Below are 26,204 nucleotides of genomic sequence, written 5' to 3' on the forward strand. Positions count from 1 at the left end.
TCACCCATACATGTCCATGGGATGTACTAGTTTCTTTCCCAGGATAAGCTCCCTTAACGATCTGCTCGGCTGAGCCACCAGCCCATCCCTAATTTGGACATTTTTCTCCCAACATCCAGTCCCACAGGGAAACAGATCACACACGGGGCCCTCCCTGATCCTGCTCAACTTTACCCATGAGGCCCAGGGGCCAGCAGCTACCCCGGCCCGTCTGCCCCTCTGCCACCTGAGAGAGCCTCTGCGCACAAACGCCCCAGGAAACCATCCCTACCACGTCCTGGTGGCCACAGCCTTGGCTGGCCATGCCCAGACAGGCTGCCGGCCAGGGAGGAGCAGCTCAGCCTGGCTTCGCATTCCGGGCCCCGAAAACACTTTTCACATCTCCCCGCGGGAAAGGGGGGCTCGGCGCAGCCTTGGCACAGCCTCCAAAACCACGGGGAGGCCACACACCAGTTACGGAGTCGGCACATGGCAAGCCTTTGAACGCCTCCTGGTCACACACAGATTGGGAAAACATGTACTTAAACTGCCTCAGCAAATTGCTCCTGCAGCCACTCGGGACTGGCCCTCCCGGGTGGGACAGAGCACTCCTCGGAGCCCCCGAAGCTGCCGGGCGGGCCGCCCCTGCCTGCTCGTGGCCGCTGGGACACTCAAGTGTTTGTTTAAAAAAAAAGCAGTCCCCTCCCCACTAGGGAGAGTAGCCACCCTCCCCAGCGCCCTCACCCTGTCCTCCGCCGAAGTTTCTGCCAGTGCAGAACTTGCACAAAGAGAAGAATCACATGGACGCACACGTCTGCAAGTGGCCGGGGACATCACTGCCGGGTGTCCGGAGCCCACACACGCACAGCCAGCCTACCTGGGGGGTGGGGGACAGGGTCCCAGGCCAGAAGCCCAAGCCTGGGGCGCTGCAGGCAGCTCTCCGCCTTCTCTTGCCACCAGCTTCTCTCTGCCTCTCCTGCATCAGCCTCTGACGTGACTGCCTGGAGAGGGGAACTAATGCTCACCAGCTGGCTGGGTGGTTTAACCCTCTCGGCGACCAGGGACGCCGGCGTCCAACCAGGAGGAAAGCACACAGTCCCCCTGATGGGGGCCCCCGGTGCGAACAGGACAACAGCCAGGAGTTTAGATTCCACGGGAAGGCATGGCCGGGGTGAGGGGAAGAGAAACCGTCTCCCAAACCCGCCCTCGCTCCCTGATTCTAAGGGAGCCGGAGGCAGCTCAGACTCAACTAAGGGAGAACCCGAGGGCAACAAGGACCAGCCTGGGGCTCTCTTTCCTTTCCTCGATCACAACAGTCCTCCGGTCCACACGGTCTCAGCTGCCACACATTCATCCCTCTCGCCTGTGCTCATGTTCTGTTCCCGGGCCCCACTTTTCTGCCTAGTGAACTCCTACTCACCCCTCAAGACCCAGCTCCAGCATGCCATCTCCAAGAAGTCTTCTCTGCCTCTCTTCCCCGGGACAGGAAGAAGCATCTAGAAATGACCTCTCTTGGCACCATTACCCCATGGAAATGCCGTCCCTGCACTGAGCAGTCCCTCCTCCTGGATGGCGAGTTCCTTGGGGGCTTGGCGGGTGGGGTATTTGCCCCAGCATAATGACTGGCATCGTAACTAGTGAATGCCTGTGACCAGATGAATAAATTGCCGCAGCAAAGTCCCTCCAATTTCCTATCCTCGAAAAGCCTCGTGCTGTAGAATTCTCCCTGCCTGCCGTCGGGGCTCTGCTGCTGACAGAATGGCAAAGGAAGGAGAGAAAAGGGGGGTAGAAAGAGCGTACAAAAACAGTCCCTATGACGGGCACCTGTCACTCTGATGATCTGCCCTCAGCACTTTTAAGTGCAGCACAAACCTTACCCATCTGGAGGTCACTCGCCCCCGAAAGGCAACTCCCCCAGCTGTAGGCAGGAGCCCAGCAAGAGATGAGAAGGCCTTGGGCCCTAAAGCCTCCGCCTCAGAGGCCTTGCCCGGAGGAGTGTATGACGGGAGAGTCCCTGCCTGTCACATGCTCCTCCCTCAGGGCCCCTGGACCTCGGTCTAGAAGCAGTGACGACAACAAAGACGCCTCCCAGCAGCCATGCTGCCCGTCAAGAGAGGCCTGGATTAAAAAAATGTGGCGCGCACACGCGACGGAATACTACGCAGCCATAAAAAAGAACAAAAGTATGAATTTCGCAGCAACCTGGATGGAACTCGAGTCTATGATACTGAGTGACCTCTCGCAGAAAGAAAGATCCGAGTATCACATGTTCTCACTCATATAATGGACCTTGAACATCCAATGTAATACTATAAGAAAATGACTGACGGTACTGGGAAACTATGGGGGGGAGGGGGATGGGATTAACAGTTGCAAATATCTGTCTGGGAACGGGGAAGCACCCCATATCAGCAGGGTGCCTGAATGAAACGCAATTGTATACCTAACCCTTAACTGTACCCCACTTCTTAATAAAAAATAATTTAAAAAAAAAAAAAAAGAAGGGGTCGGAGTTAAAGCCAGAGAGGCGTGTCTGCTTTTGATAAGCAGGTTCTCAGCAGGAGGTAGGAGGGGGCAGCGCTCCGGAGGAAGCGTGCCTATGGGTCAGACAGATGCAGGTTCAAGTCCTGGCTACAACTACTTGACAGCTGGGTGACCTTGGCAGCATGCCAACCAGGAGGTCTTTCACAAACATCTAAATGCTTTTGGAATTAAACAGAATTGACTAATCGGATCTGGCCTTGAAGGAGCCTTGGGCTTTGAAGAGGCAGAGGGCCTGGAGGGAGACACTGGGGGGCTGGAGGGTCCCTGCAGAGACGGGCCTGAGGGGCCCCACGTGAACTCAGGGTTAAAGAGTAGGGGAAGCGGGAGAGATGGGCATGGCGTGTCAACAGACCCTGCTGGTCTGGCAGCAAGAGGCACCCTGGTCTCCTCCCTACAGTGCCCAGCCCCCACACCGCAAGGACTAAGCCAATACCAGTGTCTGGCCCAACTCAGCCTTGCCTTCAGTCTGCCTGGCTCTTGGCTTTGACTACATTAAACACACCAGCCGAGGGCCCAGACTAGGCCCAGCAGTTGAGAAGGTCAGTACACACCGTTAGTCTGTGTCACAGGCCAGCAGCACTACACACTCCTACCCAGGCTGGAAAAGAACCCTGCATGTACCCACTGGCCGTCCTGGTGTCAGGCTTAAGTCTGCCAGGGTCACAGGGCAAGCGTTGTAACCCTCTGCACCTCCATCCCAGGTTTGGAGGACACACTGCCATCCCTGCGGACGGCTGCCCCCAGGATGCCTTGGAGTTCTCTGGCTTTTCTCATCACCTCTGCGCACGGCGCTGGGCCCCGGGGCTCAGGCATCCCTGACCTTGGCCGGTCGCAGGCACAAGGCCAAGGCGCCGGGAACCAAGAGCGGGATGCCCGGGTGGTGGAACAGCGGCTTAGGAACCGAGACGCCCTAACTCCCAGTCAGGAACTCCTGGGCCTCATGTGTGACAGCAAGGTGCCAAGGCCACAGGAAGTATGTCCAGGGTGGTTCCACAGGGGTCCATTCCTTCAGCCTTGCCACCCTGGTCTCGAGTCGTCTGAGTGTCGCAAGCGAGTGGGCGAGGATGCTATGGCCACCCGGTGATGTGGGGTGGGTGGGGAGGGAACGACGTGCATCCAGCCCAGGACAGGCCAGGCACCAGGCACGCTGGACAAGCAAGATGGGGCTGAGGAGGTGGAGAGAGGGTCCCAGGCAGAGACAGCTGAGAATTCCCCACTGCCCAGGTGTGCAGGTGAGGATCTGTGAAAGGAGTTTCCAGCGAGAAGGGAAGAGCACCGAGGACAAAGCCCTCGGTCAAGGGAGAAGGACAGGGACAGGGGAACGTGGGTAGGGGCGCCCTGAAGCCTGGGAAGGAAAGGGCCGAGTCAGAGGGGCCAGACGCGGTAGGACAGTAAGACGAGGAGGAATGAAGTCTCCTGCTGGTCCATGGTGAGCTCATCAGCAGAGTCACTGGGGCAAAACGACAGGGCTGTCCTGATGGGTGTGCAGGGACGGGTGACATGTGAGCCGTGAGCACAGCCAGCACCCTTAAGGAATGACACGTGGCCAGCGGGTGCAGGGGAACTTGGGGGTGGCTTTGTACCGAGGCAGCACAGCCAAACTGTCACACCATCTCCAAGGATCCCCGCCCTGAGTGGCTCCAGGCGAGGGCTGGCCACCACGGAAATCCATGTGAGACCAGGGGAAGGACTGTACAGAGTGACAGTCCTCGGCAGGACAGGGGCAAAGTTACAGCATCATCATGATACTCTTGAGACTCGGTGTGTGTGTGTCTCTGTGTGTGTGTGTGTGAGTTTTCCTCCGCGGATCCGGAAGACTTGCAGGACTCCATCAGAGAGCAGCTCCAAATGACCAATGCAGAGCGGCACAGAGGAACACCGGGGGCACAAACACCCACTCGAAGTGCAAGGCAGACCCGTGGACTTCAGCCGAGTACGGGAAGTTCTCTGACATTGTTCAGATTCCATGATGCAGCAAACACCGAAGAGACAAACACGTGCCAAGTTTTGGTGCAGTATCAAAGAATATCCAAATTGGCCGAAAAGGCTTCCGGAGCAGCCCTCATTTTTCCCACTCTGCATGTATGTGAGGCTCGGTTTCCTTCATATATTTCAGTCAAGAAAAAAGAAAAACACCCAGTGCAGCTGACTAAAGGTGGAAGCAGATATGAGAATCTAGCCGTCTTCTGTTGAGCCAGAAATTAAAGAAACTTACAAAAGCATAATCCACTCTTCTCAATATTTTAGAAAATAGTTCTTTTCATCAAAAATGGTTTTGTCATTGTTACTTTTGAATGAACTTTAAATACTTTAAATTTTTCGCATTTTAAGGTTCAATAAGATAACTATCGATAGATATAACCCCATAAAGAAAGCTCTTTGGCCGGGCTTGGTGGCTCAGCCTGTAATCCCGCACCTTTGGGAGGCTGAGGTGAGTGGGTTGCCTGAGCCCGTGGGTTCGAGACCCGCCTGGGCAGCAAGACCTCATCTGTACAATAAATCAAAAAATCAGCCGGGCGGGTAGCGCATGCTTGTAATTCCGGCTACTCGGAAGGCTGAGGCGGAAGGATCGCCGGAGCCCAGCAGGTCGAGGCTGCAGTGGCCAGGAGCGGCCGCTGCACTCCAGTCTGGGCGACCGAGTGAGACTCCAACTCAAAAAACAACAACAACAAGAAAACTCTTTGAAGTCCCTGGTAATTTGTAAGTGTACAGGGATCCAGGGATCCAGGGACCCCAAAAAGCTTGGGAACCCCTGGTGTAGGGTCCCAAGTACCCCCGCAGTCCCCAGGCGTCACCACCACTGATCTGTGGGATGGAGCTGGTTCCTTCAGGAGTGAATAAGCTCCAAGGGGGATGTCTACAGCCCTCCACCCTCACTTCCCGCCTGTGTCCACCTGTCTGTCGTGAGACTGGAAGCACAGGGAGGCAGAGGCGAGGTCCAACTGTCCGTGTGGGTTCCAGCTTGTGCTTCTTCCCTGCTACGTCACACCCAGCCCCCCAGACTGCCAACCACACAGACCTATAGGGGCTTCAGCCCAGCATGAGACCAACAGACATCAGCCTTCCAGAAATGTCACTGCTCCCACAGCTGGACCATCAACACCCTTATCCCATGTCCCTTACAGAAGTTCTGCTCCAAGACAGGACCGTCACTGGTGTGGGGTGGGTGTCTGGGGAGCCCTCCCAGGGGCAGAAAAACAGAAGATGGCGCTCTGAAAAGAAGGGAGAGCCACCGAAGGCGCAGAGGCACGAGGGCTGGAGAGGTGGGCTGGGGCGCAGACACCCACGGAGCTCAGACGCAACCCACCGTACCTGGGCTCCACAGCTAGAGGGCTACAGTACGATCCCCATTCAACGCAGGGAGGGGGCTGGTGGGGCAGGCAGTCTGAAAAGGACTGAGTCATTTTCAACTCTCAGCCGGGCTCGGTGGCTCAGCCTGTCATCCTGCGCATTTGGGAGGCTGAGGTGAGTGGACTGCCTGAGCCCGCGGGTTCGAGACCCGCCTGGGCAACTTGGCAAGACCTCATCTCTATAATAAAACAAAAAAAATTAGCTGGGCATGGTAGTGCGCACCTGTGGTTCCAGCTACCTGGAAGGCTGAGGCGGAAGGATTGCCGGAGCCCAGCAGGTGGAGGCTGTGGTGGCCGGGAGCGGCCACTGCACTCCAGTCTGGGCGACAGAGTGAGACAAAAAAAAAAAAAAAGGATTCAACTCTCACTCCCACCCCCAACTTTGGGCAGTGGGCCTGCAGCCGCTGATGATTTGCGGCTCAGTTACAGACGGGCTGAAGCGCCATAAAGGCTGAGCGCTTCCTCTCCCGGGCTTCATTGTGTTTCTTTACGAGTAAACATTTCCCGATAAAGACTTACTGTCTGCAGAGACCCCTTTATACCCCAAAGGTAAGGGTTTAAGTAGCCTGAAAACTGCTGTTACTTATCTTTACAGCAGCCGGCCAGTACCTGCTCCGAGCAGAGACTTTCATTTCATTGTGTATATTTTCAGTGACTGCACGTAAATCTGGCTCGTTCCTGGGGCTCAGGGTCTGGGGTCTCCTCCATTCTAAAAGGCCCAGTTGGGAGAGCCATCACCGTCCCCGTCCCGGGCCCTCTGGATGCTGGCACCCACAGTCTTCAGAATGGCAAGGCACAGGCCCCGATCTCTGTGGATATGCTACTGGGATCTTGAGGACCCACGGGCCCATTTCTGGCCCCATCCTCCAAGAAGCAGTCTCTGTCCTTCTGCCCTCTACCCCCTCAAACCCTGCTCGCAACAGGAGATCGTATAAACTCATTCTCAAGGAGGCACTGAGATCTGACGAGAGCCAGGTGGCTTGCCTGGAAGCGTCCTTTGGATCACACCCATAGATTCTCCAGCCATCAAAATCCATCTTTTATTTTATTTGTTTACTTTTCCTTTTTTCATTGTTGTTTTAGACTCAGGGGGTGCACATGCATGTGCATGACACGGGCATATTGCATAGTGCTGGGGACTGGGTCTCAGGTGGCCCATCCCGCCAACAGTGAACACTGGACCCTATAGGAAACTTCTGAACCCTAACCCCCCACCTCCCCCTTTTTTGGTGTCCCCAGTGTCTCTCATTTCCAGCTTCAGTAACGAAAGTTACTGAAGGGACACAGTAGGGTAGGGACACAGAAAAAGATCATACATAGGGACACAGAAAAAGGTCCCTAAACCTCCAGAAGTCGTGGCCATACACACTTCTCACTTCCGTCTCAGTGTAGCAGATCCTGTTGGTCCCCCTCAAACCCCAGTGCCCTTCGAGGCACCCATCCCCATGTCGCACTCCCAGCACCCGTGGTTAACAGTCTGAGGTTTTCTCTGTCTCCAAAGCCTACACCGCCCAACCTGAGACCAGGGCAGCTCTCTCCCGAGTACTGACAGCAGTTAGGGTGAAGGCTCTGCTCCCTTGACTCAGGGGAGGAGATAACCACATCACATCAGCTCCAGCTGTTATCAGCGACAATGGCTTGCTAAGGTCCTTTTAAGGGTGTGTCTCCTCCGGTCTCACCACACCCTTTCCTCCCCACACCTCCAAATAGCCAGATCCTGGAATCCTCACCTTAAGAACCTGCCTCTGAGAGGGATAACGAAGACACCGCATATGAAATTAACTCAGGAAGTGCATCTTTCCCTCAAATCAGTTGGAGACTACCCCCCACGACAGGTAGGGAAGCTGGGGATGACCTTCTCCTCAAGATGATGCAGCCCGCAAGGCTGCACCAGCCTGGCGATCTGGTGGGGATGAGACGGCAGGCAAGAAAGGCAAGAGATAGAGGAGAAACTGGAAGGGAGGGTCCGGGGTGGGGAGGGGGCCCCTGAGAATGCAAGCCCAGGTGCAGCTGCACGTACAAGACCATTATCAGGAGGATGGTCCAGCAGACACGTGTGGTGGTGCCCATAGGCCTCAGGCAGCCATGCAGCTGGAGAGTTCTTGCACAAGCAGAGTCCAGGATTTTGGGCTGACCCTGGGGACTTGGCTCTCCCCTCTCAAGACAGGCTGCTCCACTGCATGCCACAGGGACATTCTGGGAGGAGGTGCCCAGGGCACTTGGCAGCCATACCCGTGGACTGGGTGTTTGCGTGATGTCCACTCTCCCCCATCTCTGAGAAGAACTTTCCAAGGCTGCTGCCCTCCGCCCAGCCCCAAAGCAATGAAATTCACAGAATCACAGCATGGGGAAATGTTTACTCTGGTTTGTTTTGCTTTAAGTCCTCCGAAGCTTCCAATTGCTCCTTGGGGACAGATGCACAAAAAATACACGTGACCCCCCTTGGCCCTGCTGGGACATTTTTTTGGTGTAGTGGTGCTCAAAACGCCAACAAGGCATGCTAGCAGCCTAGTCTGTGGCGTGCTGAGAGTTCTTCAGGACCCTTTTACGGCTATCACCTGGGGACCTCGTGGCACTGGGGCAGGGGGGGGATCCCCAGCCGGTGTCATCCACTCCTGTGGCGTGTTCTTCCCTGCTAAAGAAAGGCCTCACGACATGGCTGGGTATCCCACACCCTCATCAGGGCCTGGCAGTGCCATAAAAGAACACAGGACTCACAGGCAGGTGGGGGATGGGGTGGAGGGGTGCTCCCCTGGGCCAGCCATGGAGGCGCAGAGGCATGAACGATACGGGTCAGGGGGGAAAGTTCCAGAGGCCGAGAGGACAGAGCCCACATGCCAGGGATGGCAACAAGGAAAGGGGTCCCCAGCAGTAAGAGGGACAAGGAATGACTTGAAGCTCGAGGACCCCCCGGAGCTTCATAGGGTGGGGAGGCCCAGAAATGCTCCAGATGACCACTCTGGGGTGATGATCCCAGAGACAGAGAGGAGGGCCTGAGGTCTCCTGGCGGCAGCACTGCAGTCAGCCCTCCTACAGCCCTGGGAGGACGGCCCCGTCATACGATCTCGCCTACGTCTCAACTTCAGTACCGACCACAGTTCTAGGAGGGAGTCACTGTCTTTCCCATGGGAAGACAAGGACACGCAGGATCTACCCTAGTTCCCACCCAGGGCGCCCACCTCCACAGGGGTCCACACCAGCTGCTCCTGGTGACTCCCACCTCCCCGGTGCAGCAAGAGGACCGGGCTGTGGCACCTGTACGCGGCACAGACCCACTGTATGGGATGTCCTGAACCAGCTCTTCAGCCTGCAGCTGGCTTTTGGGTGAGTTTCTCCCTCTCCCCCAGCACAGGAAGCGGTTTTCCATCGGGCCTAACTAGCACATCTGAGAGGGATCGTGGCTTCAACCACCCTGGGAAAAGCCTTCCCGCCTGGGTGAAGACTGGCAGCCAAGCCCCATCTCTCCCTGCTAGAATACCCGTTTACAGTCTTCTCCAAACGGCCATCTCTTGGGGTCGTTTCTGGGAGACGTGTACCTGCCTGTGTGCTTCCAGCTGTGACCCTGTGGCTACAGCATCTCCCAGGGCGCTAAGTAGGTCTTCAATAAACTTGCGGGAAGAAGGAAGAGGGGACAGGGAAGGAGGGAAAGAAGGAGGAAAAATAACTTTCGGAAAAGCAGAGATGTCCGGCAGGATTTCATTGGTGGTTACAGAGTGCTTCAAGTCAATCAGCAAAGAGATGTGCTGAGTCTAAGTGTCCTTTTCCTGCTCAAAACCCTTCAATGGCTCTCTATTACCCACAGTCCAGACTCCTCCACGGGGCACCCCAGGCTCCCTGCAGCGCTTCCAGCCTCCTTTCCAACCGTGCCTCTCCCCTGACCCCCTGTATGGAGCTGCTTCTGGAGCCAGCACTGCCCCTGCCCTCAAATGTGTCCTTACCCCCTCCAGGCTTCTGCCACTTCGGGCCTCCCAGGAGCCCCCCACAGACCGTTCGTTCTTTAGGGAACACTCCCTAGCGACACCACTCCTGAACTTTCCGGCATTTCTCTCTAAGGCTCTGGTCTGGCACGTCTCAGGGACACTGTGTATTCCACCACAGGGAGCTCAAAAGGACCACTAGGGAAGGGGCCTGGTCACTCCTGATGCAGTCCAAGGGAGAAGGCCCAGGGACGGGGTAACCAGAGGAGTCCTTGCTGCTTCTGACAAGCCAGAGCTCTGATCTGTCATCCACAGGCGAGTGTCCACAGGGGCCCAGGCCTCCCTGGTGTCCTCCCCGGTGTCCTCCCCACTCCTCCTGCCAACTGGCTGCAGGAGGTGGATGTTTGTGTCTGGCCTGCCCATCCTCGCATGGGCCTCTCTTCTCTGCAGGACCCTTCAGGTAAGGGGCTAAGCCTCCCACACCGCAGGGCCGGGTCCCAGCGGCTGATTCAGAAGGTGCACTGGCCCCAGGCTAGCCAGTGAGAAGGCCCCAGGCTTTCGCTGGAATCACCTGGAATGAGACGCCCCTCCATCCGAGCTCTCGGGCATCAGGCCACATTCACCCGCAGCAGCGCTACCACCTGGTGAACAGGAGCTGCCTGGACGCCGACCCAGAGGAAAGCCAGAGACATGTCCTGGGGGTACACTGGAGCCTCACTCAGGTTTAGCTAGTCCCGAATCCAAATCTAACCCTGGGCTCCCCAGTTATGGAGGCCAAGAACTCCACGAAGCTTCAGGGAGTCTGCATTCTGCATGGGTTTCTGTCACTCGCGGCCCAGCGTCCTGACTCGGTTTCCAACAGAGAAGAGCTGTCCGTTCAGGCCAAGGTACTGCAGTCTCCCTGTGTCCTCATGCATTTCAAGTGTCTCTTTCAGGACACCCTGAGAAGCCTGGGGGTCCGCCCATCCTGCACAGCACAGGGCTGGGGAGAGGAGACAGGCTGCCAGCTGGGTCTCCCCGGAAACAGTATGAGGCCATGGGGTAGAGGCGGGAGGAATGGTGGAGGGAGAGGACTCACTGGGAACTTCAGGCCAGGACGGGAGGTCTTGCACCAGACCACCACAGCCTCAGCACGCAACCCTGGCCAACACTGCCACTTACTGAGAGCCACAGTCTGCCACAGAAGGAGCTGGCCCCCTGCACATGCTGCTCTGAACACAGATGGGAACACAACACACCCGGCTGAGAACACCACAGAGCATCTGGTGCCCACCACCCGGGGTGACCATATTGGGGCAGGGGTCCCAGATCTGCTCCTTACCAAAATCCATCGCGTGCTCACTGTGTGGCATCGGCAAGATCACCCCCCTTTCTGGGCCCCCATGGGATCAGAGGCCCCCAACACCACTCCCGCTTCGAAGCCTGACTCTCTCCGACTGGGGCAAGAGGGTGGTGAAATCCCTCAAGCCCTGGTTCCTCCCAGCACAGCTGCTGATGTCCAGCAGGGCAGGGACCCCATCTTCAGGTCCATCCAACCGGAGTCCTGCCATAGACAGGGCCAGCAGGGTCTCTCTCACTGCCCGCCTGGCCAGTGGGCCCCACCCTGCAAAGCCCCCACATCGCGCAGTCCATCATGCTGAGTCCATGGGAGGACATGACCGGTGATGAAACTCTGGAAGGGAGCTGGAGGCGGGCACCCTTTCTCAAGTGATTGACTCAGCGCCCCTCCAGACTCGCACTCTTAATGTCATTATTCACTCCGTCATTAAACACTGTCCTTCCACTCGCTATTTTCATTTGCAGACAACTTTAGAGCTTCTGCAGCCTATAGAAGGGGCTGGGAGGCTGCTCATGGGCCAGGGAAAGCCAGGTCCTCATCCCTGAGGGGCCTGGGACCCGCGGGGGCAGTGGGGACCCTGATAAGGCCAGGCCCGGACGCCACAAGGGACAAGGGCAACAGCCTTCCTCCGTCCCCCTCACTTCCTTCCTCTTTCCCTCCCTCCTTGTTTTAAAACTGAGATATAATTCACATACCATAAAACTCACCCTAGGAAAGTCCACAACTCAGTGGTTTTTAGTACATTCACAGGGTTGTAGAACCATCACTGCTATCTAATTACAGAACATTTTCATCACCCCAAAAAGAAACTCCATCCCCGCAGCCATCACTCCCTACTCCCTCCCCCCGCCACCCTGGCACCTGCTCATCTACTTTCTGCCTCTGTGGAGTCAACTGTTCTCGAGGGTTCACAGAAATGGAATCATGCGAGGTCTGTCCTTTCATGCCAGGCTACCTTCACGCAGCATGATGTTTGCAAGGTTCGTCAGTGTGTGGCATTTATCAGCACTTCGCTCCTTTTTATGGCCAAATAATATTCCACTGTCCATTTATACCGTGTTGCGTGCATCCATCCATTAGCTGACGGACACGTGGGTTACTTTCGTTTGCAGACAATTATGAATAAGGTTGCTATAAATTCTCATACACAAGGATACTATGGACACAGTTTTATCAGTTCTCTTGGGTGTTTCTAGAAGAATGGAATTGCTGGGCCCTCCCTCTCAGCCAGTGCAGAACTTGGGAAGCAGGGGCCCGGCCGTGAGCACCGCTGGGAGCCCTGGGCAGCTGGAAAGCTCAGCACTGTTCTGGTACCTGACAACACAACCAGGAGCTGCCATAGGCCTTCTCAGGTGGGTAAGAATAATGACAGCATCCCCCTCTGCCCACACGCCAGACCCCTGCCCTACACAGCTGGCTGAGGTGAGCCTCGTCACCTCTACTTTGGCAGCCAGATGTGAACTCACTTCTGCCTGTCCTCTAAGGGAAGGCACCTGCTGCTCTCCTGGTGACCGACGTGGTGTGGAGGAATGTGACCAGTGTGGAGACCTCACAGTTCTGGGGACCAGCAACAGGACAAAGATCCAGCCCCAGCACCTCGTGGACTAGCAAAGTGTGTCTCTGGCAAGTTATGCTTCCCTCTCTGACCCTCCTGTCTCCTGGGTTAGCCCCCCAGTCCCAGGTGCTCTGGTGCCCAAAGGCTGCCCAGTCCCAGGGGTCACTGGGGGAACGGTCACAGGAGGATGAGGACACCGTGGGCCTCTGTGCAAACCCAGATGTGAGGTGACAGCCAAAGTGTAAATGCCTGATGGAACTTCAGCAGCCACTGGGGGAAAGGGCTTCCCCGCTGGGGTCACCGTCACATCATGCAATGACCACAGGCTTTGCCCTGCAAGAGGCTTCTCCTGGACATTTCTCCATTTCCAGAGGGATTTCCAGCAGGGATTATGGAAGGTGCAAAGCAGTGCCTGGTATCCACTGTCTGGCCACCAAACCCAATCCTCCTCCCCAAATCACAGCTGACGACAGGATGGAAAGGCAGACGGCAGAGGAGGCCCTACTCTGCCCAGAGGCTTGGCTACTGAGTGTCAGGGTTTCAGACTCCCCAGGCCTCCACAACACCAAGCAACCGTCCACACCCTCTGTGAGCAGGGCCAGCCGGGACATATTCACAGGGAAAGAGCCAAGGGCGGCTTCTCAAGACAGAGGCCCTCAGGCTCTGTCCCCACCCTGCCCACCCAGGAGGGAAGGAGGAGCTGGCATCCGGCCACAGCCAGACGCCGGAGGGGGTTCAAGTGAGTCGTACACGAAAGGGTCTGAGTTGCCAATGTCCACGTGTAGCTACAAGCAGCAGTGGGACGCAGACCCCACAAGGGGTCACTGGACACGGCCTCTGGTGTGAGCATGTGCCAGGGCCAGGAAGGAAAGGAACTGACGAAACCAGTCTCAACCGCTCAGCATAGCCTCCTGAGTCACTCCATGCCATCCTCAGACCCCAGGGCCTTTGCTCACACCATTTCCCCTTGCATGTCATGGGTTAACTGCTTTTTACTACCAACACTCAGCTCATTCCTTCATGCTGTCCAATATTTATTGGTAACATATGTGCCCAATATTTCAAGCGATCATTACTGACTCAATAATCATAGCAATAATAAGAACAGTGATACTTACAGCAGGAGCTGCCCTTGACAGACGCCCACTGTGTGCCAGGCGCTATCTAAGCACTTCAGTCTCGTCTTTGGTCATCCCAGCCCTCAAATGGTAAAAATTTTGCCCACTTTAAAGATGCAGACGCTGGGGTTCAGATCACCCAAGGCCATCCGACTGTAAGGGGTGGGGCCAGGGTTCAACGCTTATCTGTCCGAGCCCGAGCCCAGTCTGCAGACCACACTGGAGTTCATCGCTCTGTACACCGTCCCCTAGGCTTGCCCCATGCCCTGCTGTACTATGTAAATGCCACTCGGTGACCCTTCCCAGGCCCCTGATCTGAGCGTGCGGCTGCTTCCCATGGAACGCTGGGCAGCGAGGGCACAGGGCTGTGGCAGCAGTGTCACCAGGACCCCAACCCTTCCCTGCCATTTTCCTGGCTCACCCCAGACAGCGGGCAATGCCCACAACAGCATCCTGGGCGGGGGTCTCAGAGGACAGAGCCCGCGACTCCTGCACCTGGTGTCCACACAGAGCTCCAGGTCTCCAGGTGGACTACTTCCCTCCTTACCCTTAGTGACCATTCAAAGAAGCTCTGGCAGAGCCCACGGGGCCGCGGTCTGCCCCGCTGCACAGCCCTGCTCGCCCCTGAGCCTCCCTCCTGGGTAACAGGAGGCCTCATCCTTCAGACCCCACATACTACTATCCCTGGCTGGGTGGACCCATGGCTGACCCAGCCCCCACACTCCCATGGGGGTGCTTTGCCACTCCCTCTCCCACCAGTGCCCACCCGCCCCTTCCTCTGTCCGCCTGGTGAAACCCTGCGTGTCCCTAAAGGCCCAGCTCCGACGCTGCCTCCCCTGTGATGCCCCAGGGACAAGATTCGTCACCATCTCCTGGGTGTCACGTCCGTCAGGGAGCTCCAAGAGGGCAGAGACAGTGTCTCCGTCATCACCGCCTCTCTGGTCCACGTTCCAGAATCATCCATGGGACGCACACAGGAACACAGCGAACCCAGAGTGCCCGGGCCAGGGTGTCCCCCGTCCACCCCAATGCAGGGCTTGACTTCATGAGCCTCAAAATGCTCCTGAGGTCAGGAGCGGTGAGACCTGGCCACAAACACAAGATAAATTATCTGCTCCCCCCCGCCCCCCACCCATGATAAATGGTTCTATTAGCAATCCAGATTGTTAAACTCTGATAGAACAGAACGCAGGGAGCGGGGCCCATCCATTCTCCCTTCGGCGCATACCGAGCTGTAAATAGGTTATTTTGTGTGTAAATAACACATTAAAACACAGCATTAGCTGTGTCTTTTGATAGAGAGGAAATTGTTACAAATAAATAATTCCGGACAGGGATGTAAAATAAGCCAGATTTAATAGTGCATGCCTGGCGCAGCCGTGTTAAACATGACTAAAATGATAAACCCCAGAATATACTAATAGTAAACTATGTGCTGACATCAAAGTAATGAGGCTGTATTTTTACCAAGCTTTAGAAATGCTAAAATTAGTTTTGACGGATCCAAACATCAGAAGAATGTTTCCAACATAAACACCGTCAATTTGGGAAGTTGGGATTTGGGCCAGGAGGGGGACGAGTGTGGGGGACAGCTGGGGGACACCTGCTGGGAGCTTCCTGGGAAATCAGTTTCTGGGTCGAATCTTATCACCAGGTGACTGTTTGGGCTTTGTGTCTCTAGACCTCAGTTTCCACATCTGTAAAATGAATGGATTCCGGCTAGAGGATCTCCAGGGCCTTTTCCACTTCCATAAGTGGAAATGGCTTCGAAGTGTTCCCCAACTCCGCATCAGTTTCACACCCACAGCGAACCACAAGGAAGGAGGCTGTGCCCGCCAGGCATGTCCCAGGCCCCGGGAGCATGCAGGAGCCACCAGCACTGTCCTCCGATGCTTTCACTTCAGGGAAGCAGAGCTGACCCGTTCCCGGGCCCCAGCCAGAAAACAGAGTAACATCAAGGTGACATGCAAACGTGTGTGGCGGCCCCCACAAGCAAGGAGGGCAGTCAGGCAGGGCTCGGGAGCCTTCCAGAGCACAGACCTTGGGCTGGGGCGGCAGCAGTAACAACCTGCTGCACAGAGGCATGCCGGGTGGCTGTTTTGAGCGGCATTCAGAGCACAGCAGCGAGCGTGAGGCCAGGACAAGTGAGAGGAGACCTCAGGTTTCCGTGAGGCGAACTTGTACTTGCTCTGTGCTCAGTCTCCCGCTGGCCACTCTGCAGAGCGTGACCTACTGAACCTCATGGTAGTCAAAAGTAATGACCACCACCATCTGTATCTCACAGACCTCAGAGCAGTTGTTCCCTGATGCATCCAGAACACATGGCTGGTAAGCAGAGAGCTGACAAGAGCCCAAGCCTAACTGACCTCAAGCTACCCTCCCCGCCAGACTCTGCTGTGAACAGGAAGGAGTCCCCAGCCTCATCCCCAGCCTCTGCAGTACACCCCGAGCCTGCCTTTAAAAGTGCCAGGGTGGTCACTCCACCTGGAAGCCAGGCTGTCACGAGGCACTGAGATCTGCTCTCTGGATGGAGTCTGATGGGAACTGACCGTTCTGTGTGGCTGGGTCATAAAGCAAGCTTAGAAACGGCATCAACAGCAATCCTGAAAATCACTTACATAAGAATAATTGCCCACTTAGTCACACCTGAGTGCATCCCCAAGCCCAAAGCAGAAGTGTGTGGTCCCGGCAGAGAAACTCAGATAAGCTGGAGAGGCGGGCCCACTCAGCAAGATCTCTGCTGTCCAAGAGTTGTGGGGAGGGGCCAAGGAGCAGGACCAGCCTCAACTGACCCTCATGCCTACAGGCGGCTGACCCACCGGCCTGCTGGGCACACCCCTGGCATGGTAGCATCAGACTCAGTCATAATTTGTTGGATGCCTGCTGCAAAGGAGGGGGCTTGGGGACAGTGGTGAACACACAAGGACAACCTGGAGGGCAGGAGGAAGGCACAGAAACAGAGGCCAAAGACACCAGGGACTTGAAGACGTGTGTCCATGGAAGGGTATCAAGCACATTTCTGGGTACAGTAAGGTGGATGAGAGCACGTGCAGGGACTTTCTAGCCCTGGGCAACTTGGCAAAAATGCTCAAAGTCTGAAGACTTCTGGTATTTGCACAGCATCACAATACAGCCTCATAAGCACGCCTTACCACAAAGCAGAAATGTGCCTCAGAGAAACTTCCCAAGAAGCCAGCAGGGCCAGTGTACACAGGTAGCACAGAGGCCTCCTGGAGCATCAGAGCACTGTGCCAAGAGTCACAGTGCTGAACCACGGTTATGCTGGCTGGTCACAGCCCTGCCTGTATATACCAGCTGCAACCAGTTAGTCCCCTGACCCGAGACTCTTTAACAGTCCGAAGGATCGGGTCCATGCCTTGGACAAAATGCACCCAATGACTTGGGAAGCCTATTAAAAATACACATGTCCAGGCCCCAGCCCTGGGGCAGCCCGGGAGCCTGCACTGACTATGGTCATCTCATGAGGTTCTAAGGCTTGGCCAACTTTGGCAACCCCTAATCTGGTCCCACCCTCCAGGGTACTGGGGAAAAGACAGAGTCAGAGAGGCTGGGACCAGCTCAGGGCAGCTACCAGGGGCATCCTTTGGGAGCAAAGCAAGGTGGGACAGGGACCCAGGTCTGATTTTCAGCCCAGGATTCCCGCTACCTCTCTCTAGTAGAAAGATACCAGGAACCCGGACTTCCTACCTGCCATCGGCCTCAGCAAGTGAGTGGGCAAGGGTTACCGGTGAAAGAGAGATGTCCTGAATCGCCATCAGACCCAGAAACAGAATACTAGTCAGAAGGATGTCAATAGTTAATCAAGCAAATACTGCACTTGGACCTCACGTAAAGCTACCTCTGGGCCTGATGCTATTCTAAGCACTGTGCGTTGCTATTAATAACTCAAGGAATTCTTACAACACGACAAAGGCATTGCCATGACTGTATCCATTTTACAAATGAAGAAACTGAGGCAGAGCTGGGACTTAACCGGGCAGTCTAGTTAAAGGGCCTGAGCTGCTTCTTACTATGACTCAGCACTGCTGCACTCAGAGGCCATCTCACAGCTGCATCCGTGGAGCGCTTGGCAGAAGTGCACAACCCCCTTGGAAGCCTCCTGGAAGCTCTGCAATGGAAGCAGCGTCTGACACCCATTTTGCATGGAGAGACTCACCCAACCTCACGGCGCCAGATCATGTGGTTCTCCACCTTAAGCACGATCAGAATCACCCAGAAGGCTGGTTTAAACACAGCTTGCTGGGTCCTCCCCCCCCCCCCACCCATAGGATCAGATTCGGTAGGTCCGGGGTGGAGCCCAAGAATGAGCATTCCTGACCACTCCCAGAGAAGCCTGCTGCTGCCGGTGGGACCCACGCCTGGCCCAGCACACCGTGGACACTCCGTGTAAGGGGCGAGGGCGGGCCATTGCAGGTGCATCCCGGGTTTCCTGCAGTCCAGCTGGCTGCTTGACTTCAGAAACCAGCAAGACTCATGAGATCAAGAACCAGCTCCAGGGTTTCATGGCTCTAGCCTTTCATGTTGTCCCAGAGGCTTAGCGTGTCCCTGGTGCTCAGCTGAGCACACAGAGAGGTTCCGAAATATTTTTGGAAAGAAAACCCACAGTGGAGGAGGAAAATCCAGCAGCATCTTGGACAGCTTGGTGTAAAGCAATGAGAAACATCTGAATCAAATTGCCTCTAAAATCACACCATTTTGGAAATTAAAGGGGGGGGGCGGAGACTCTGGGCCAAAATGCATTTCTAAAGATTTCCCAAGTGTTCGCACCATGGCAGGAGAGGCTGGGAAAGAACCCACCCGCCACGGCTCCTGCACCCGCCACAGCTCATGCCGTCTGCTCTAAGGAGCTGCTCCTGCCAGATTATGAAGCTGACCTTGTCCCCGGTCTGACCACAGGGCTGCCTTTTCCTTTGGTCTGGCCAGGCCATGCTGCCCTGCAAATGTGTTTCTCATGCACATTTGGCCCAGGGAGGTGGCAACTCTGAGTGGAAACACCAGCTCCCCGCCACGGGTCTGGTCTTGTGGGTTCCTAAGGGAAGTCAACTGCAGAGGCTAGGCAAGCCAGGTGACTTTCCAAATAAGTCAAGGCTCCAGACCTCAAAGAATCGGCTGTCTGGAAGAAAGCAGGTGGCATCAGTGCTGGTGAGACACAAGGAGATCTTGCCAAGCCTGGACACTCACCACCGAGGGGCAGTTGGGCCCCAATGAAGACTCAAATCACCCCCAAACCATCCATATTACAATCTAAAGGCAAATACCTGAGATTCCCACCCCACGAGAGACAGGGGCCCCAAGCCCCAAGCTTGAAGCAGCTGGAGCCTCGGGCAAGCCCCGTTCCCACCCGGGTCTCATCTACTGACAGAGAGGCTCGGACCCTCGTGAACCAGGCAGACCCACCACTCCAGCCAAGAACCTAGAGCTTCACAGGGGCTTGACACGGGAGACTCGGCCTCCTCAACCCACTCCCCACTCTGGGCCTTCCCTCTCTGCCTCTTTCCTCACGGGGCTTGAGGGTGGTCGCCTCCTGCGTTTTCCACTTAATATTAACACAGAAGCATGTTCCCGCCCTGTGAATACAAAGTCTTAACAAACATTTCCAATGGCTACATCACGTTCCATTCGCCATGTTCCAGGGTTTGGTTAATCCATCTCCTATCAATGAACAGTTGGGCTGTTCCAATTTTCACAGATTAAAAATAACGCGGGGCTGGGTTCGGTGGCTCAGCCTGTCATCCCAGCACTTTGGGAGGCCGAAGCGAGTGGATTACCTGAGCCCGCGGGTTCCAGACCTGCCTGGGCAAGTTGGCGAGACCTCGTCTCTACAATAAATCAAAAAAATTAGCCGGGCATGGTAGCGCGCGCCTGTAGTTCCGGCTCCTTGGAAGGCTGAGGCGGAAGGATCGCCGGAGCCCAGCAGGTCGAGGCGGCGGTGGCCGGGAGCGGCCAGTGCACTCCAGTCTGAGAGACAGAGTGAGACTCCAACTCAATAATAATAATAATAATAACAATAATAATAATAATAAAATGCAGAGGTGGAATTGTTCTGCCTGCAGGGGCGGTCGCTGTCAGAACCAACCAAAGTCACACAGTTCTAGCGGTGGAGTAAAAGCATGGGGCTGGTGTCAGTGGGGCAGAAGAAGTTGGATGAGGGGTCATAAGGTGCCTGGAACACAGGGTTCCCCCTCACCCCTTATCTGGATACCTCACAGACGTCAGTGAACTCAGCCCGCCAACTTGCTGGATTCAGCCCTTTCCCCCAACTCTCCACGCCTCGCCACTGTGCACCTGACATGCTCAGACAGGCCCCACCCCACCCCCCACAAAGTGTGGCAAACCAGGAACACTAAGCTTGTGCAAATCATGCCTTTCCACCAGACCCCAAATCAGGGAGCAAACCATGAGGACACATCGCGGGCTCGGAAGGAAAAAACTGGGCCTGGGAGGTGCCGGACGTCTGAGCAGAGCTCGGTCACACTCAGGCCCCAGCAAACAGGCCTCCAATCAGGATGGCCGACCCGTCTTTTCCAGACAACTCAGGAAGAGGGGCCTTCAACACGCAGCTCTCAGCTCCCCGCACCCCGCAGCAGGCCCGTGTGCATGGAGGACAATTCCCTCTCCCAGGCGCCGTGCAGGCCCCGTGTCTCCCCCACCCACTGTCCACACCCAGCTCCTCACCGATGTCACCCTGTCTCCTACACCATTCGGATCTCCCGGAGATCCCGGGTGCCCTTCATTCTGGGCCCAGCACCAGAGGCTGAGACCCAGAGTTGAGTGCAGGAGTGTCCCCACCCCAAGGGAGACTCATGCCAGCCACCTGCTGCCACCTGCCACCTCCTTCCATAGGTCCACTGCGCCTGCTCCCGTGGGCGGGGAGACCCACGTCAGAGGCTTTCTGGAGTCTTCTGGGGGACTCGGGTTTGTGGAGTACACAAGGATTCTCGCTCATGCAGCTCTACCAACCATCCATAACACTGAAGGAAGACCTGATGTTCCAAGATCAAGAAGACAGTGGACAATGTCTGTCAAATCCCCTCGCGGCACAGATCAAGAAAACTAAGACTCAGGTCAGTGGCCCCTGGGCGGCACCACTGGGCGCCCCTCACCTCATCCCGACTTGCAGCGACCACGGTCCACCAGTGCTGGGCGAGTCACCCCAGGAAGCCCGGGCTGTGCTCTATACATGAACAAGTTGCTCTCCCTGACTCCCGGAGGGCCTTCCCAGACAAGCTGCTGGGAGGTGGCTCCGAGGCCTGCACACTGCCTCTGCAGCAATTGGGCTCACTAGGCCCGCTCCATCCTCTGCTGGAACCTCACCAGCTGCCCTGGGGCCAGGCAACAAGGGGACAGAGGCCTGTGGGGGTGGGCAGGAAAGGCGTCCTGGGGTGGGGGCAGGGGAGAGCAGAGAGGGGTGATGGATGCCTCCGTGACCTCCCAAGTTTCTGGGCTTTCCACCCACCCCACCCCACCCTGAGGGAGAATCCCTCAAGCATCTGTTGTTGTTGTGCCAGCAGTGACAACCAGGTCGCATGCTAGAGGGGCTTCCCCTTCCCCAGTTACCTCCTAATTACTGCCTAATTACTGCCTGAGTCTGTTCTCCGCTGCTGTGACACAGGAGTAAAGCACCATGGTAGTTCGTGATCCACTCATGGCTTAAGAGAGGTAGGTGGCTAGTGAGAGGGGGAAGGGGTCCAGCTGAGAACCGCAGGGGCACACCAGAGAGAACGCGTTGCTCACTGGAGCCTCGGAGCACCTGGCAGAGGGAGAGCCAGAGGCTAGGCCATGGGCCGGGGAAGCCCTGACCCAGGGGAAGGAACAGATACGTGGCCCCAGGACCAGGCTCTGGCTTTCTGCTTCCCCTCCTCTCCACTCCTCCCTCCCTGCGTGGGTGGCCACCTCCAACTTTGGCTCCTCCCACAACACCCAAGAGCTGTTCCCTGAATCCCAGGACGAGGGCCTAGAGAGGCACCACCCAGGTCAGGAGGCCAGATGCCCACCTCCCTAAAGAACCCCAAAGGCTGACCTCAGACCTCCCTTTCCTGACTCGGGCCACACAATCTTAGAATCCAACTGAGAATCACGGGAAAATAGTAGCAAGGACCCAGAGGTCCTCCAGTCTGTTCTTAGCAACACCAACTCCTAAGCCCCCACAAGAATCTGGCGGTCTTCCTCGGCTCCGGCCCCAAGCTAGGCCGACCTGCCCTGCGACCCCACCGCACCAGACTCACCTCAGCGCTGGACAGACACGCAGACACAGCCTGCCCTGACATGCTGAACTGGGGTCTGCACTGAGACGAGCCCCCCACAACTGGCGTGCACATCCCTGAGGGACACTGCCCAAGTACCAGCCCTGGCCAAGGTGCCCGTTCCTCCCCGTGCTGCTGTCGAGGCTGTGCTTGCCATGAGAGCAACAGGGCATGACTAAACGCATGTGAAGAGAAAGGGAAGGAAAGGCAATCTCAGTCTCTCCATTCCTCAGAGACAGAAATAGTTCTGTGGCCTCCAGATGGACTGCGCAGACACAGGGGAGGTCTCGCCTTCCCGCCAAACTTTCCCAACGGGATGCTGGCACGGACAGGCCCTGGAGAAACCAGAGAGCATTTCTCTTTGGGGCAGTAAAATGAGAGGCTGTGGCTTAGGCCGGCCCTTCTGTTATAATTAACTTGGCCAGAAATTCACCTAGGATACTAAATTCCGTACCTCACCCTTTAATTACAGCCAGAAGACATCGGGAGACAATTACTTTCCAAAATAGTCGGCGGCGGGTGAGACGCAAGAAGACATCCTCTGGGCACTTCTCGAATATGCCAGCTGCACGCACCCCAGGACCGCCCGCCTCTCCTCCCTTCCCTCTGCCCGTCGGAGGCAGCCCAGCCGCCCGGGCTCAGGGTGGCAAGACCGCCGGGCCCACTTGCAAGCGGCCTCTGTAGCGCCTGGGATTCCCCAGAGCAGGGGCGCCCTCCATGCCTCCCTGACGGTGTGGGCCATGTCTCTCATGAAAACACCCCTGCTGCCCTCCGAACGTGCGAAACACACCGTACCTCCTTGGGCAGCCACCGCTGCCGCCGTGGCCACCACCAGAGGAGAGGCTTTCTTGCCCGGGTCGGGGAAGCCGGTGCCTTCCAGGATCCCGCTCTTGGCGTCTGGCTTCTCTGAGGCAGTGGCTGAGGCGGACGTCTCCATCTTAGGCGCTCATGGTCCTGGGTGGGAGCCCTGCAAGAGGAGACAGAGCATCACCCACACTGCACCCAACGCCGACCCAGATTCACCCCCCCCCACCGCCACCCGCTCGCTTTCCGCGCAACCAGCTTCAGATCACTCTCATGATTGGGAAGGAAGGTTTAATTAATTTGGAGGATTATTAGTCCTGAGAGTCGTCTGGTCTGAACAACCTCCCGGACAACTGCCAGGCATCTTCATCACCTTTTACCCAGATTGTTAAAATCTAAGCAATAAGTTCCTACTGATGTGAGAAACAGAGTCAGAGGTGATGACCCCCAGCTTAGAGTCAAGGAGAAAGAAAGACAAAATAGGGGACCCACAACCTGCAGGTCCCCAAGAAGGGCCCTCATCTTCCTGTCACTTCTCTGCCCACCAGATCCATCTTGCATTGATTATTTGTATATTCCCTCACTCCTTCACACATTTCATCCCCAACTGACTCACACGCTCGCCCCCCACATATTTTTAAGCCCTCTGATGCATCAGGCATCGCGCCCGGTGCTGAAATACAACATGTGGGGTTTGCATTCTACTTGGGAGAGACAACTCAGGGGGGAAATAGATGTAGATTTAATTCCAGTTGGTGGGAGGCAGCTCAGGAAAAGAATGCCGAGCAGCAGGACAGAGGGCGGCTGGAAGAGCAGAGCGGGGTGGCGTGGCCCTGCCTCTCTGAGGAGGGGAGAGGGCGCCCGAGGGGCTGCCCCATGGCAGCCAGAGGACAGAGGCAGGAGCCAAGGGCCGGCGGAAGGAGCTGGCTTCTTTGAGTAGCGGCGAGAAGGGAGGTGCAGGCACCAGAGGGTTCTGACCAGGACAGGGACATTACAGGATGTGACTCCCGGAGTAAAGGGGGGGGTTACTATTTTGCGGAGAGCAGGCTTTTGGGGGTAGAGGGGGCTGCTGCAATAACCCAGAGATGTGATGGCGGTTTGCACCAAGGGCGAGCAGTGAAGCTTGTGGGAGAGCTGACAGATCCTGCTGCAGTCTGACAGTGGGGTGGGGTGGGGTGGGGAGAGAAGGTACAGCCAGAGGGATGCGGGGTACAGGCCGCTTCCCACCCGAGCTGGGCGGTGGCTCGAAGCAAACATTCCCCAACATGTCTCATCTCCTGCAGATGCTGCTAGTACGTCATTCATACCAAATACTACAGACAAGAAATCTGAAAGTCACATTCTTTTTTAAAGGAGGGTGGTGTCAGAGACGGCTCATATTTTCAGTTGGACACCCGAGTGAATGAATGGTGCCCATCCCAGACTCTTTCCTTTTGGGTCCTGGTGCCTTTCGCATCTCTGGTGGCCCCCAGGTCGCCCCACCCTTCAGTCAGACACCTTCCCAAATCCCCAGTCTCACCTCATCCCTCCCGACCAAGGCCCTGGGGTGCTCCCTGGCCTTCAGGTGAGGCCTTCCTGGGTCATCCTGCAGCCTCCTGTCCCGGCCACCTGACCCCCCAGCCAGACGTGCGTGGCCCTGGCCCTGCACACAGCCAGGCCTCTGCTCAAGTCGTGCCACCCACTGGAAACCCTTCCCCTTTCTGTGTGCAATGAACTCCTACGCTTCCTTCAAGATGCCACTCAGACCACCTCCTCTGAGCAGCCCCGCCGCCCCTCCCAGCCCATGGTTGGAGCCCTGCGGGAGTCAGACCACGTCCCGACTCATCACATCTCCAGGCCAGGAGCTGTTCAGCATCCCCACCACTGGCCCAGCCCAGGCTGGCATAGAGTATCAACTCAGAAGAGCTGTCAGAGCCGGGCTTGGTGGCTCAGCCTGCAATCCCAGCACTTTGGGAGGTCGAGGCAAGAGGACGGCCTAAGCCCACGTGTTCAGGGCCCGCTGGGCAACTTGGGAGACCTCAGCTCTACAGTAAAATCAGAAATGAGCCTGGCGTGGTAGTGTGCGCCTGTAGTTCCAGCTACTCGGATGACTGAGGTGGAAGGATCGCCGGAGCCCAGCAGGGCGAGGCTGCGGTGGCCGGGAGCATCCCACTGCACTCCAGTCTGGGCGACAGAGTGAGACTCCAACTCAAAAAAAAAAGAAGACCTGTCAGAAGAACTACAGCTAGAAGGCTGTGAGGAACAGGCCCTCCTACAGAACCTCCCAGAACCTCAATCTGGGACTCCCCAGCCTCTGGAACAGTAAGACAAAAATGTCTGCTGTAGGTAGATCACCCAGTCTCGGGCATTTTGCTGTAGGACCTAAGCCTACTTACACACAGTGGCTGCAGCTCCCTCACGCCAAAGTCTGCCCAGAGCCATGGCACCATGATGCTCACCCGGGAAGAAGTCAGGGCTCCCGGGAAGTGAGCTGCCCAAGACCACTCCCCACGGAGGGCACAAGGGCCGGGTCTGCAGTCAGGCCCTCTGGCTGGGATGCCACCTGAGGCCTTAGAGTGTGGTTGCTTCAGGGATAGGAGAACAGGGTGAGGGTGGGATGGTATTTGCTCAGATTCCCACCATGGCCCCCAGGCTTCACGAACCCCCACGGGGAGCGCATCCAGCAGGGGGAGTGCCGGGCAGCCTGCCGCTTCCTCGGCCTCGCCTTCCCACCCCTCCAGGAGAAGCAGGCAGGAGGCAGAGCCAAGAGACTGCATGGGAATTAGCGGGATTAGCACAATTTCTGGGTAAACACCAGGCGCCGGGGTCCCAGGCAGCCACTTTCACTCCCTGAAGCTCCTCTGCGGCGGGCTCTGGAGCCCTAGTGAACAGCCTCACCTGGAAGCCCAGAGATGCCCAGGGATGGCAGGAGGTGGGGGTCCGTCCTGGGAAAGCTCCCGTGGGCTCTGCAAAGCTCTGGAACAGGAGGGGCTGGGAGCCACAGCCCCTCCCAAAAGGGAGAAGAATCAACACCTCACTTGACCTCTGAAACTCACACAGTCCTGCCACCACCCAGGTTCACACGGGAAACACAGCCTCAAGCTCTAGTTCCCCCGAGAGGAGCTTGGGCCCGGGCCCGGGGTCAAGGGGAGCCCCCTTTTCCATCAGGAGGTTCACTAGGCCCCCTGCCGCCCGCAGCCTCAGCAGGGGCGCTGGTGACAGCAAGAAGCTCTGGAACGTTCCCGTACCTTCCCTTGGGGGTGCCCCCTGCCCAGGTCTAGCTGGAGGGTGGGGGCCACATGTTCGCTGTTTTAAAAAGTTCTACAGATGTAGGAAAAAACTGAACCGGGTGCTC

The 26,204-nt window shown here is 56.7% G+C and overlaps 1 protein-coding gene across 1 annotated transcript in view; it reads right to left on the reverse strand.

The window, feature by feature from the left end:
* The window catches only part of LOC103268188 (zinc finger protein GLI2), a gene marked incomplete at its 3' end in the record, with an annotated part of 184,745 nt that extends 161,711 nt beyond the window's left edge, over positions 1 to 23,034 (reverse strand). The window contains exon 1 of the mRNA XM_008065728.1: positions 22,862 to 23,034. Within this exon, the coding sequence (XP_008063919.1) occupies positions 22,862 to 23,003 (142 nt within the window). The remainder of the gene's footprint in view (positions 1 to 22,861) is intronic.
* Between the last annotated feature and the right edge of the window lie 3,170 nt (positions 23,035 to 26,204).

The sequence above is a fragment of the Carlito syrichta genome, unplaced genomic scaffold, assembly GCF_000164805.1.
Source record: "Carlito syrichta isolate Samal-C Ts95f unplaced genomic scaffold, Tarsius_syrichta-2.0.1 Scaffold308801, whole genome shotgun sequence".
Classification (NCBI taxonomy): domain Eukaryota; kingdom Metazoa; phylum Chordata; class Mammalia; order Primates; family Tarsiidae; genus Carlito; species Carlito syrichta.